This window comes from Rhinopithecus bieti, unplaced genomic scaffold (assembly GCF_001698545.2).
Source record: "Rhinopithecus bieti isolate Rb0 unplaced genomic scaffold, ASM169854v2 scaffold_21777, whole genome shotgun sequence".
In the NCBI taxonomy this organism is placed as follows: domain Eukaryota; kingdom Metazoa; phylum Chordata; class Mammalia; order Primates; family Cercopithecidae; genus Rhinopithecus; species Rhinopithecus bieti.
In genome coordinates, this window is record NW_016810508.1 from 528,934 (window position 1) to 540,216 (window position 11,283).

Consider the following 11,283-nt stretch of genomic DNA (forward strand, 5'->3'; position numbering starts at 1 on the left):
CTTACAATTTTTAAAACTGTAAAATAGATGCATCTATAGTTATTCATGATGACAGTTTGTTTATTTCTAATCGTGGTTTAGGCCAGTTTCTTTACCCGTTTCTTGTATTTTAATTTTTTTTGAATAAGTAATTACATTCTCAAGGGTTCATTGAGTAGATATAAAAAGGTATGCCATGATAGCATTCTACCTATGTCAACCCCAATCACCAAGTGTGTTCTCAGTTTTTTGTGTATGTATCACAGTTCACATACACATACAATTACGGAAGGACCTCTTTTTTTTTTTTTTTTTTTTTTGAGGCGGAGTCTGGCTCTGCAGCCCAGGCTGGAGTGCAGTGGCCGGATCTCAGCTTACTGCAAGCTCCGCCTCCCGGGTTCCCGCCATTCTCCTGCCTCAGCCTCCCGAGTAGCTGGGACTACAGGCGCCTGCCACATCGCCCGGCTAGTTTTTTGTATTTTAGTAGAGACGGGGTTTCACCATGTTAGCCAGGATGGTCTCGATCTCCTGACCTCGTGATCCGCCCGTCTCGGCCTCCCAAAGTGCTGGGATTACAGGCTTGAGCCACCGCGCCCGGCCGGACCTCATTTTTTAAAATTTTATTAATTTTTTTGTTTTTTGAGACAGAGTCTCTGTTGCCTAGGCTGGCGTGTATTGGCACAATCTCGGCTCACTGAAACCTCTGCCTCCCAGGTTCGAGTGCTCCTGCGGCAGCCTCCCAAGTAGCTAGGATTACAGGTGCATGCCACTATGCCCGGCTAATTTTTGTATTTTTAGTAGAGTGGGGGTTTCACCATGTTGGCCTGGCTGATCTCGATCTCCCGACCTCAGGTGATCCGCTCGCCTTGGCCTCCGAAAGTGCTGGGATTATAGGCATGAGCCACCGGCTAGAAGGCTCTCATTTATTTCTTTTCTTCAATGAATTATGAATTCTAAGTGAGGCTTTTCAAATTTAAAATAATGGATTTCAAATTTCAACACAGTGTTTGGCTTGTAAGGACATGGGTTGGAATCATATTTAAATCTACTTAATAAAATCACTTACCATGTTCTAAGAAAATGGAAGTTTTTTGGATGGGGATTACCCAAAAAGTCATACCTTTGGATTGGGATGAGATTTGGATGTTTGAAGGTTGACTGTTACAAGGGTACAGGTAGAGAGTGCCATTATAGATTGATTAACAAGTTTATCTTGATCTTGATTTTCTGCTTTCTAATCTTCTAATCCCTAATTATAAGCCTTGTAAGTGTAGTTACTTCTTTATTTTGGAAACTTCTAGAAAAATAGATGTTACATTTGTGACATTTAAATATATGGAATTTGATGCCTGACATATTAAATGCTGCTTGCTTCTGCCTAGTTGAGATTGTGGCCCAATTCCTTGTACAAAAAAACTTTGTTATGCTAAGTGTTATTATATAATACGTATAACTGGGTAGAAGGAATTTTTATGTAGGGACTGATTGATGCTTATATACCTGGATTAATGTCTTGACTCTGCTCCAGGAAATAAAATTTTTGGCTGCAGCAAATGGAACTGTGGGCCCAAACTAAATGAGTGATGTGCCAGCAAAATGCTTTGTAAGGAGCTTGTGATGGTTTGTGAATAATTTGAAAATAAATGCAAGCCTTAAGTAGGTTCACCAAGGATAAGGCAGATCAAATAAACCTCATTTCACTTTTTTAGGTAGGGTTATTAAATGTATTTTTTCATCAAAATCTCTTAGATTCTTTGAAAGCAGTATAATATTAGATTGAAACACATAAAATTGCTGTTTTATAGGTCAAAATGGAAACACTTTTTGAAACCGTAAGTTTTACTCAAAAGTATGTAGTATTAAGGCTTATACTCAATAAGTGGACAAGTGGAGAACAGGTAACAGATTTAGTCTCTCACTTGAAACAAGCAAGAAATAAACAAAATATATGAAATAATGAGAAAAGTCATTGGATATCAGGCAATGAAGGGCAGAGATATCCAAGAGAAGGGAAATAAGTAAGGTGAGCCCTACTGTCATCCAGCTTATTTCCTTGAGAATGTTTTCAGGCTTAATGCAGGGAGGAGAAACTCAAGCAGAGCCTACTGGACTTTTTGAGTTGAGGAGATAAAGTTGAGATTCTAGGCAGACAGAGGTCACTAGAATTCAGAAGACAGTGTACCAGAGAGGAGAGAACTTCATGGAGGCAGAACTCCAGAAATAACAGAAGGTTCCTTTCAAGTATGTAGCTGAGTATTTATCAGTGTGTATATGTTAGGAAACTACCTGATGCCAGGGAAAGAACCATCTAACAAAATGAGCGGTAACAGTGTCTCTCTGTTGAGTAACTGCACTCACACAGGGTCAGGAGTAGTACCTCGTCCCAACAACCAAACTGAGAAAAGCCTTATAATTTCTTGAACAACGGATAAACAGAGAACTTTTACTCAGTAGCAGGGAATAGTTAGCCGCAAAGTGAACATTGCTTTAGTCCTGCATAACAAATCTTAAAAGCAAAACCTTAAAAAAAAAAAAAAAATCAAACTGTTTCTAAGTAAACTACCTGTATTGCAAACAAAGCTCAAGAATATGTATAGGAATACAGACATATCCAGCAAGATCAAATCAGCAATTTCTTAACTCTAATAAAAAATTAGCAGCTAAGCAAGGATGTGGGGGAAAGAAATGACCTATAATGAGGAGGTGAATCAATCAGTTAAAACCAATCCAGAATTGCCCCAGATGTTAGAATTAACAGGCCATAGACCGGGGTTGGTGGTTCACGCCTGTAATCCCAGCACTTTGGGAGGCTGAGGCAGGTGGATCACTTGAGGTCAGGAGTTCAAGACCAGCCTGGCCAACATGGTGAAACCCCGTCTCTACTAAAAATACAAAAAATTAGCCAGGCGTGGTGGTGGGCACCACCAGCTACTCGGCGGCTGAGGCAGGAGAATCACTTGCATCCTGGAGGCGGAGGTTGCAATGAGTTGAGATCGCGCCATTGCACTCCAGCCTGGGCAACAAGAGCAAAACTGCAACTCCGTCTAAAAAAAAAAAAAAGAATTAACAGACCATTAGAACAGTTACTGTAACTGCATCCCATGTGTTCAGAATATAACTGGAAACATGGAAGGTATTTTTAAAAGTCAGCATTGAACTTCTAAAGATTAAGACTGCAGTGTGTGAGATGAAAAATACACTGAATGAGTTAGTGGCAGATCAAATATTGCAGAAGAAAAGATGAATGAACTTGAAGATACTGCAATAGAAACTACCAGAAATGTAAAACAGGTAAGAAACAAATTTACAAGGTGAACAGAGCATTAACGAACTGTGTAACAACTAAGTGGCTTGCCCTGCATGTAACTGGAGTCCCCAAAGGGTAAAGTGAGAGGCAGAGATGGAAAAAATATTTGAAGAAAAATTGACTGAAACTTTCCGAATGTAATGAAAACTATAAACTCAAATATGAAAGATGCTGAAGTACAAGAACATGAAGAAAACTATGTCAAGGTACATGATAATCAAATAGCTTAAAACAATGATCAAGAAAATCTTTAAAGTAGTAAGAGAAAGAAAGATATTACACCCAGAGGAGCAAAGATGATAAGAGGTGGTAACTATGGGGTAAATATGTAAGACTTCCTGTTTTGTTTTTTTTGTTGTTTACTATTTCAATCTCTTTACAAGATAATTGACAAAAATAATAACAATGTAGCATAGCATTGATACCATATGTAAAAGTAAGATGTGTGACAGATATCCCAGATGGCTGGGCTCAGTGACTCATACCTGTAATCCAAGCACTTTAGGAGGCCGAGGTAGGAAGATTGCTTGAGGCCAAGGAGTTTGAACCAACCCAGGCAACGCAGTGAGACTCTCTACCAAAAAGTTTAAAAATTAGTTAACTGTCAGGCGTGGTGGCTCACGCCTGTAATCCCAACACTTTGGGAGGCCAAGGCAGGAGGATCATGAGGTCAGGAGTTCGAGACCAGCCTGGCCAACATGGTGAAACCTCATCTCTACTAAAAATACAAAAAATTAGCTGGGCGTGGTGGCGTGTGTCTATAGTCTCAGCTACTTGGGAGGCTGAGGTGTAAGGATTGCTTGAGCCTGGATGGTTGAGACTTCAGTGAGCCATGATCACGCCACTACACTCCAGCCAGGGTGACAGAGTGAGACCTTGTCTTGAAAAAAGAAGAGGCTAGGTACGGTGGCTCATGTCTATTATCCCAGCTCTTTGGGAGGATAAGGCAGGAGAATCGCTTGAGCCCAGGAGATCAAGGCTGCAGTGCACCATGATTGTGCCACTGCACTCCAGCCTGGGTGACAGAGTGAGACTTCGTCTCAAAAAATAAGATAGTAGTGCATAGAAAGCATAGTGAGATAAGGCTGCCAAAAAGCTAATGCAAGTTTTGGCTAAAGAAGATAATATTGCTACTGTACTCTGAGTATTTCAAAGGCAGCTAATATGAGGAATGATTTGGAAACCATGTCATGAGAACCCAGGAGAACTGTGAACATTTCCCTTGTCAGGAGAAGACTTCGTGGCGGCAGCTATGGTTGCCTTCTGATGATTGAAGGATCCCTAGTGGAATAAGGAATGAATTTATTGCAGACATTGTAAGCAAGAACAACTGAAAAATGGGACAGGCTAGTACATAAAGTTTCTACTCATGAAAAAGAAATACCCTTATAACAGTGGATAGATTGAGATGACTCGTAATAATGAGCTTCCTTCCAGTCACTGGAAGTATTCACGCAGCGGCGGATACCTGAAAAATACCTTTGTTGGTACCGTGGTTTATTTTATTACTTCTAAGGTCCCTTATGACTCATGAGATAATACAATTCCTTGACTTTTGCCAAGGAGTTCTGTTCCTGCTGTGATTCACTGAAAAGGAACAACATGAAAAGAAAACGTGGCACTTGGTGTCACTGTCAGAGGACAGTTCGGATGCTTGATGTGATGGGAAGGAGTTAATGCTGTTTGTTTCTCTGAGTTATACCCAGGTTTTGCAATGGACAATCTAAAGAGAAGTTGTGTGTGTGTGTACATCCATACATATACACATAGGTCATGTGTATAATGCCTGTGTGTGTATGTGGATATATGTGTGTGTGCACATAAATATGTATGTATATGTGGATATATATATGTGTAATAAATAAATATACATGTTACAACTCAAGCCTAATTTCTGCCATGTGTACATTTTCACTTTTGGTGAATACTATACTTTTCTATAAAATAGTTTTTACCATATTATTTTAAGAAATCATTTACTATTTTTTCCATTAACTTTTTATACCCTCTCTAGAGAGTGCTGGCCTTTGCTTTGACTTCCTGACCGCAGTGCTCATGTTCACTGCCCTCTCACTTGCTTCTCTGAAGAACAGGAAATTGTCAGAATGATACCAGTCATTTTAACTCAATACAGGTTTCACCCTTTGTCATCGTTTTGTGCTTATTGAATAATGCTATATTCACAGAATTTCTCAGTTCTTAGGTACCTGTTTTGTCACCTAAACACAGACTAATAAGAAAATATTACAGGAATAATTTTTATTATGGGGAAATTTGGTACCCTAGAATATAATCCCCCCAGTTTATTTTTAGTAAGCAAACTTTTATCAACCATAAATTGTCTTCTGTTTCTCTCCTTAAAATTGAGGATGGAAGGGGAATGGAAATTGTTTATAAAGGGGGCAAATTTGACACTGCTATGTGTATCTGAATATAGTCTTCCGGTTTTAACTTTTAAACAATCTTCCTCATTCATTTCTTCTTGATTAATATTTATTTTCTTTTTGAACAGGCAGTGATGGTTTCAGAAAATTTTGATATAGAGGCCCCTAACTATTTGTCCAAGGAATCTGAAGTTCTCATTTATGCCAGACAAGATTCACAGTGCATTGACTGTTTTCAAGCCTTTTTGCCTGTGCACTACCGCTATCATCGGCCACACAGTCACGATGGAGAAACCTCGATTGTGGTCAATCACCCAGATTTGTTGATGTTTTGTGACCAAGGTGAGGGCTGCAGGTGTTTTCTACGGGTCAGAAAATAAGAATAAAGGTATAGTGGCAAGTTCTCCTTCTGCTAGGGTGGCTGGCAAAGTTCTATTTCTTTTTTTTTTTTTTTGAGACGGAGTCTCGCTCTGTCGCCCAGGCTGGAGTGCAGTGGCCGGATCTCAGCTCACTGCAAGCTCCGCCTCCCAGGTTCACGCCATTCTCCTGCTTCAGCCTCCCAAGTAGCTGGGACTACAGGTGCCCGCCACCTCGCCCGGCTAGTTTTTTGTATTTTTTAGTAGAGACGGGGTTTCACCGTGTTAGCCAGGATGGTCTCGATCTCCTGACCTGGTGATCCGCCCGTCTCAGCCTCCCAAAGTGCTGGGATTACAGGCTTGAGCCACCGCACCCGGCCAAAGTTCTATTTCTTGACCTAGGTGTTCATTAGAAGGGTATTTGCCTTATAATAATTCACTAAACTATGTATTTGAGTAGATTTTTATGTGTGTGCTTTATTTTACAATCAAAAGTTAAAAAGAAACATGCATTTGCCATCCCTGTCCTTGACACCACTGCCCCAACTGTCGTCTCCTTCCCTCTACGACTAACCCACCATCCTGACTTTCAAATACTTCCTTATGTTTCTTTATGTTTATCATCCAGATGGGCATTCCAAGATACTGTACCAAGACTAAGGTCTTGTCCATTTATAAAAATCTACTATTTCCATCAAGTCTCTTAATTTACAGGTTTCTCTCTATCCCTTTCCTTTCTTCCAAACTTAACTGTTGAAAGAACCTGGGCCATTTGACCTGCCGAGTTGGTCGTAGCTGGGGTTTTGCTCATTGTACTCATGTTCCTCCTACTTCTTTACTTACTGGAAATTGGCAGCTGGCTCCAGAGGAATGATCAGATTCAGGTTTGATTCCTTTGACAGAACTATAGGTAGTGCTGTGTTCTCTTCTCAGTAGCCATTTAATCTTAGTAGGCACGCACTGTGTGTTTATTTTTGCAGCCTTTGGTCCACATTGGCCCTCTGTTGCTTTTCATTTCTTCGTACCAGTGGTGCAGGGCTCTGGCTTTTGATGTTTTGTTTCCACTTGCGTGTATTTTGATGTTTGGGAAGATACTTTATCACCTAGTTTCGTTGTAAATTTTGTCTGTGAGGTTTTTATTTTGCTGCGTGATTGTTGTTTCTGTTTTTATGTGGGAATTTGGGCAAATTGAAAAATTAGCTGGGCGAGGTGGCTCACACCTGTAATCCCAGCACTTTGGGAGGCCGAGGCGGGTGGATCAGAGGTCAGGAGTTTGAGACCAGCCTGACCAACATGGTGAAACCCCATGTCTACTAATCTCTACTAAAAATACAAAAAATTAGTTGGGCATGGTGGCAGGGGCCTGTAATCCCAGCTACTTGGGAGGCTGAGGAAGGAAAATCACTTGAACCCAGGAGGTGGAGGTTGCAGTGAGCCAGGATTGCACCACTGCACTCTAGCCTTTGCAATCTTCTCAAGAACGTTTTCTTTCTTCCTTTTTTTTTCTTTTTTTTGAGGCAGAGTCTCGCTCTGTTTCCCAGGCTGAAGTGCAGTGGCGTGATCTCGGCTCACCACAATCTCCGCCTCTCCTGCCTCAGCCTCCTGAGTAGCTGGGACTACAGGTGTGTGCCACCATGCTCAGCTAATTTTTGTATTTTTGGTAGAGATGGAGTTTCACTATGTTGGCCAGGCTGGTCTCGAACTCCTGACCTCGTAATCCGCCCACCTTGGCCTCCCAAAGTGTTGGGATCACAGGCTTGAGCCACCACGCCCGGCCAAGACGTTTTCTTTAAGAAGTTCCTTTCAGTTTTTGGTTCTTTGTGTCTTCAAATTTGGGTTGATTTAGAATGTTTATAAAAGTTAGTAGCACTGGGGCCAGGTACAGTGTATCACACCTGAAATCCCAACATTTTGGGAGGCCGAGGCGGGCAGATCAGTTGAGGTCAGGAGTTCAAAACCAGCCTAGACAACATGGTGAAACCCCATCTCTACTAAAAATATAAAAATTAGCCAGGTGTTGTGGTGTGTGTCTGTAATCCCAGCTACTTCGGAGGCTGAGGCATGGGCATTGCTTGAACCTGGGAGGCAGAGGTTTCAGTGAGCTGAGATCGTGTCACTGCACTCCAGCCTGGGAGACAGAGCAAGACTGTCTCAAAAAAAAAAAAAAAAAAAAAAAGGTTAGTAGCACTATTACTAAAACCGACAGATGGGAAGTTTTAATGCTACATTTGTTACCATCGTACCTTTCATGATGAGAAAATTTAAAAGTGTTGTGTTAGCTTTGTTCATCCAACCCTGTTTTCTGTTTCCATTAAGGTACCTCTTAGCATAAATAAAGCTTGGAAAAGTTCCTCTCCTGAGAGAACTGGATTCTGGTATTCTGTCTTTTTATCTGAATGCTCTTTTTTTTTTTGAGACAGAGTCTTGCTCTGTCGCCCAGGCTGGAGTGCAGTGGCGCGATCTTGGCTCACTGCAAGCTCCGCCTCCCGGGTTTATGCCATTCTCCTGCCTCAGCCTTCCGAGTAGCTGGGACTACGGGCGCCCGCCACCTCGCCCGGCTAGTTTTTTGTATTTTTTTAGTGGAGACGGGGTTTCACCGTGTTCGCCAGGATGGTCTCGATCTCCTGACCTCATGATCCGCCCGTCTCGGCCTCCCAAAGTGCTGGGATTACAGGCTTGAGCCACTGCGCCCGGCCTATCTGAATGCTCTTTTATGGGTGTGTTTCAAATGGAAATTTACTGAGTTTTGCACTTACGATATGTTTACTTTTCTGAGTGATGCTTCAAAAGAAGTTGACATTAAATTTTAAGAGCAGCCCCAAATTTGAGTACAATGAGATTCATTAAGAAGTCATGTTCGGCCGGGCATGGTGGCTCACACTTGTAATTCCAGCACTTTGGGAGGCCGAGGCGAGTGGATCACGAGGTTAGGAGTTTAAGACCATCCTAGCCAAGATGGTGAAACCCCATGTCTACTAAAAATACAAAAATTAGCTGGGTGCAATGGCAGGTACCTGTAATCCCAGCTACTCTGGAGGCTGAGGCAGGAGAATCGCGAGGTGGAGGGTGCAGTGAGCAGAAATTGCACCACTGCACTCCAGCCTGGGTGATAGAGTGAGACTCTGTCTCAAAAAAAAGAAAAAAAAAAAAAAGAAGAAGTCACGTTCAACTTCAATACTTTTATAATTTTCTAATTTCTTAGGCATTCACATAAAAAAGGATGCTAAAAGGCCAGGCGCAGTGGCTCACGCCTGTAATCCCAGCACTTTGGGAGGCCGAGGTGGGTGGATCACAAGGCCAGGAGATCGAGACCATCCTGGCTAACATGGTGAAACTCCGTTTCTACTAATAATACAAAAAAGATTAGTTGGGCGTGGTGGCGGGCACCTGCAGTCCCAGCTACTCGGGAGGCTGAGGCAGGAGAATGGCGTGAACCCAGGAGGCGGAACTTGCAGTGAGCTGAGATCGCGTCACTGTACTCCAGCCTGGGGAACAGAGCAAGATTCTGTCTCAAAAAAAAAAAAAAAAAAAAGGATGCTAAAATAACAGAATGTGATAGATGGGTCCAGATCATATACATAATGTATTAAAATGTTTGACTGCTTCTATCTGTTGAGGTTTAATACAAGCCTAGCTTTGAGTCCAAATACAGGTTTTTCTGACATCATTTTATACCACTTTTCTCAGAGTTACCAATTTTGAAATGCTGGGCTCACTCAGAAGTGGCAGCTCCTTGTGCTTTGGAGAACGAGGATATCTGCCAGTGGAACAAGATGAAGTATAAATCAGTAAGCTAATATTTTATGTTGTTTTTTAGATCACGTGCCTCATTTAAAGCTCTTTCTGTAATGTTTCTGCCACATTTAAGAGATTAGCATTTTTTTTTTTTTGAGACAGAGTCTTAGACTCTGTTGCCCAGGCTGGAGTGCAGTGGCACAATTGCGGCTCACTGCAACCTCTACCTACCAGGTTCAAGTGATTCTCCTGCCTCAGCCTCCCAAGTAGTTGGGACTACAGGCATACACCACCACATCCGGCTAATTTTTGTATTTTTGGTAGAGACGGTGTTTCACCCTATTGGCCAGGTTGGTCTCAAACTCCTGACCTTAGGTGATCCGCCCACCTTGGTCTCCCAAAGTGCTGGGATTACAGGTGTGAGCCACCGTGCCCAGCTGAGATTAGCATTTTCTAATATAGGAAACTGTTTTCTCTGACAGCAAAGGGTTACTACAAAGCACTGCTGTTTTTTGTTGGGGAACTTTCATTGAACATACAGTTGGGAAGATGGATGACTCTGCAATCTTATGCAGTGTAGATTTGTTTTCGAGTAGATTACCATTGCCATATGGTACCTGGAAATTTTTCTCAAACTCTAAAATACATCTGGAGACCTGCATTTGATTGATTATGTCAATGAAGAGTATGCTTAGTGTTTATGATTTATTGATTTAGTGCATTGCTACAAGGTAAGTGGTGACCCTATTAAAACATTTTGAATTCAGTTGTCTTTATTTTTTTTTTTCGAGACGGAATCTTGCTCTGTCGCCCAGGCTGGAGTGCAGTGGCGCAATTTTGGCTCACCGCAACTTCTGCCTCCTGGGTTCAGGCAGTTCTCCTGTCTCAGCCTCCCAAGTAGCTGGGACTGCAGGTGCCTGCCACCATGCCCGGCTAATTTTGTATTTTAGTTGAGACTAAAATACACCTTGTTGGTCAGGCTGGTCTCAAACTCCTGACCTCAGGTGATCCATCCCCCTCAGCTTCCCAAAGTGCTAGGATTTTTGGTGTAAGCCACCGCATCTGACCTCAGTTGTCTTTAAAATTCTGTAACTTGCCATAAGAGGTCATAATTTGGCCGGGTGCGGTGGCTTAAGCCTGTAATCCCAGCACTTTGGGAGGCCGAGGCGGGCGGATCACGAGGTCAGGAGATCGAGACCATCCTGGCTAACATGGTGAAACCCCGTCTCTACTAAAAAAATACAAAAAAAAAAAAAAACTAGCCGGGTGAGGTGGCGGGCGCCTGTATTCCCAGCTACTCAGGAGGCTGAGGCAGGAGAATGGCGTAAACCTGGGAGGTGGAGCTTGCAGTGAGCTGAGATCCGGCCACTGCACTCCAGCCTGGGCGACAGAGCGAGACTCCGTCTCAAAAAAAAAAAAAAAAAAAAAGAGGTCATAATTTAACACTGTAAATATAGTATTTAAATATATATACATATATATATATATATATACTTTTTTTTTTTCCACGAGACGAAGTCTC

At 42.1% G+C, this 11,283-nt stretch overlaps 2 protein-coding genes across 3 annotated transcripts in view; both read left to right on the plus strand.

Annotated features, from left to right (window-relative positions):
• The window catches only part of PIGX (phosphatidylinositol glycan anchor biosynthesis class X), a gene marked incomplete at its 5' end in the record, with an annotated part of 25,668 nt that overhangs the window by 11,956 nt on the left and 2,429 nt on the right, over positions 1-11,283 (plus strand). The window contains 2 exons of the mRNA XM_017892193.1: positions 5,799-6,012; positions 9,714-9,814. Coding sequence (XP_017747682.1) covers positions 5,799-6,012; positions 9,714-9,814 — 315 coding nt within the window. The remainder of the gene's footprint in view (positions 1-5,798; positions 6,013-9,713; positions 9,815-11,283) is intronic.
• The window catches only part of PAK2 (p21 (RAC1) activated kinase 2), a 120,696-nt gene that overhangs the window by 1,165 nt on the left and 108,248 nt on the right, over positions 1-11,283 (plus strand). The window contains exon 2 of one of the 2 annotated variants that reach the window (XM_017892217.1): positions 9,714-9,814. The exons of the other annotated variant lie outside the window; for it this stretch is intronic. The gene's annotated coding sequence lies outside the window, so the exon portion shown is untranslated. The remainder of the gene's footprint in view (positions 1-9,713; positions 9,815-11,283) is intronic. 2 annotated transcript variants of the gene reach the window in all.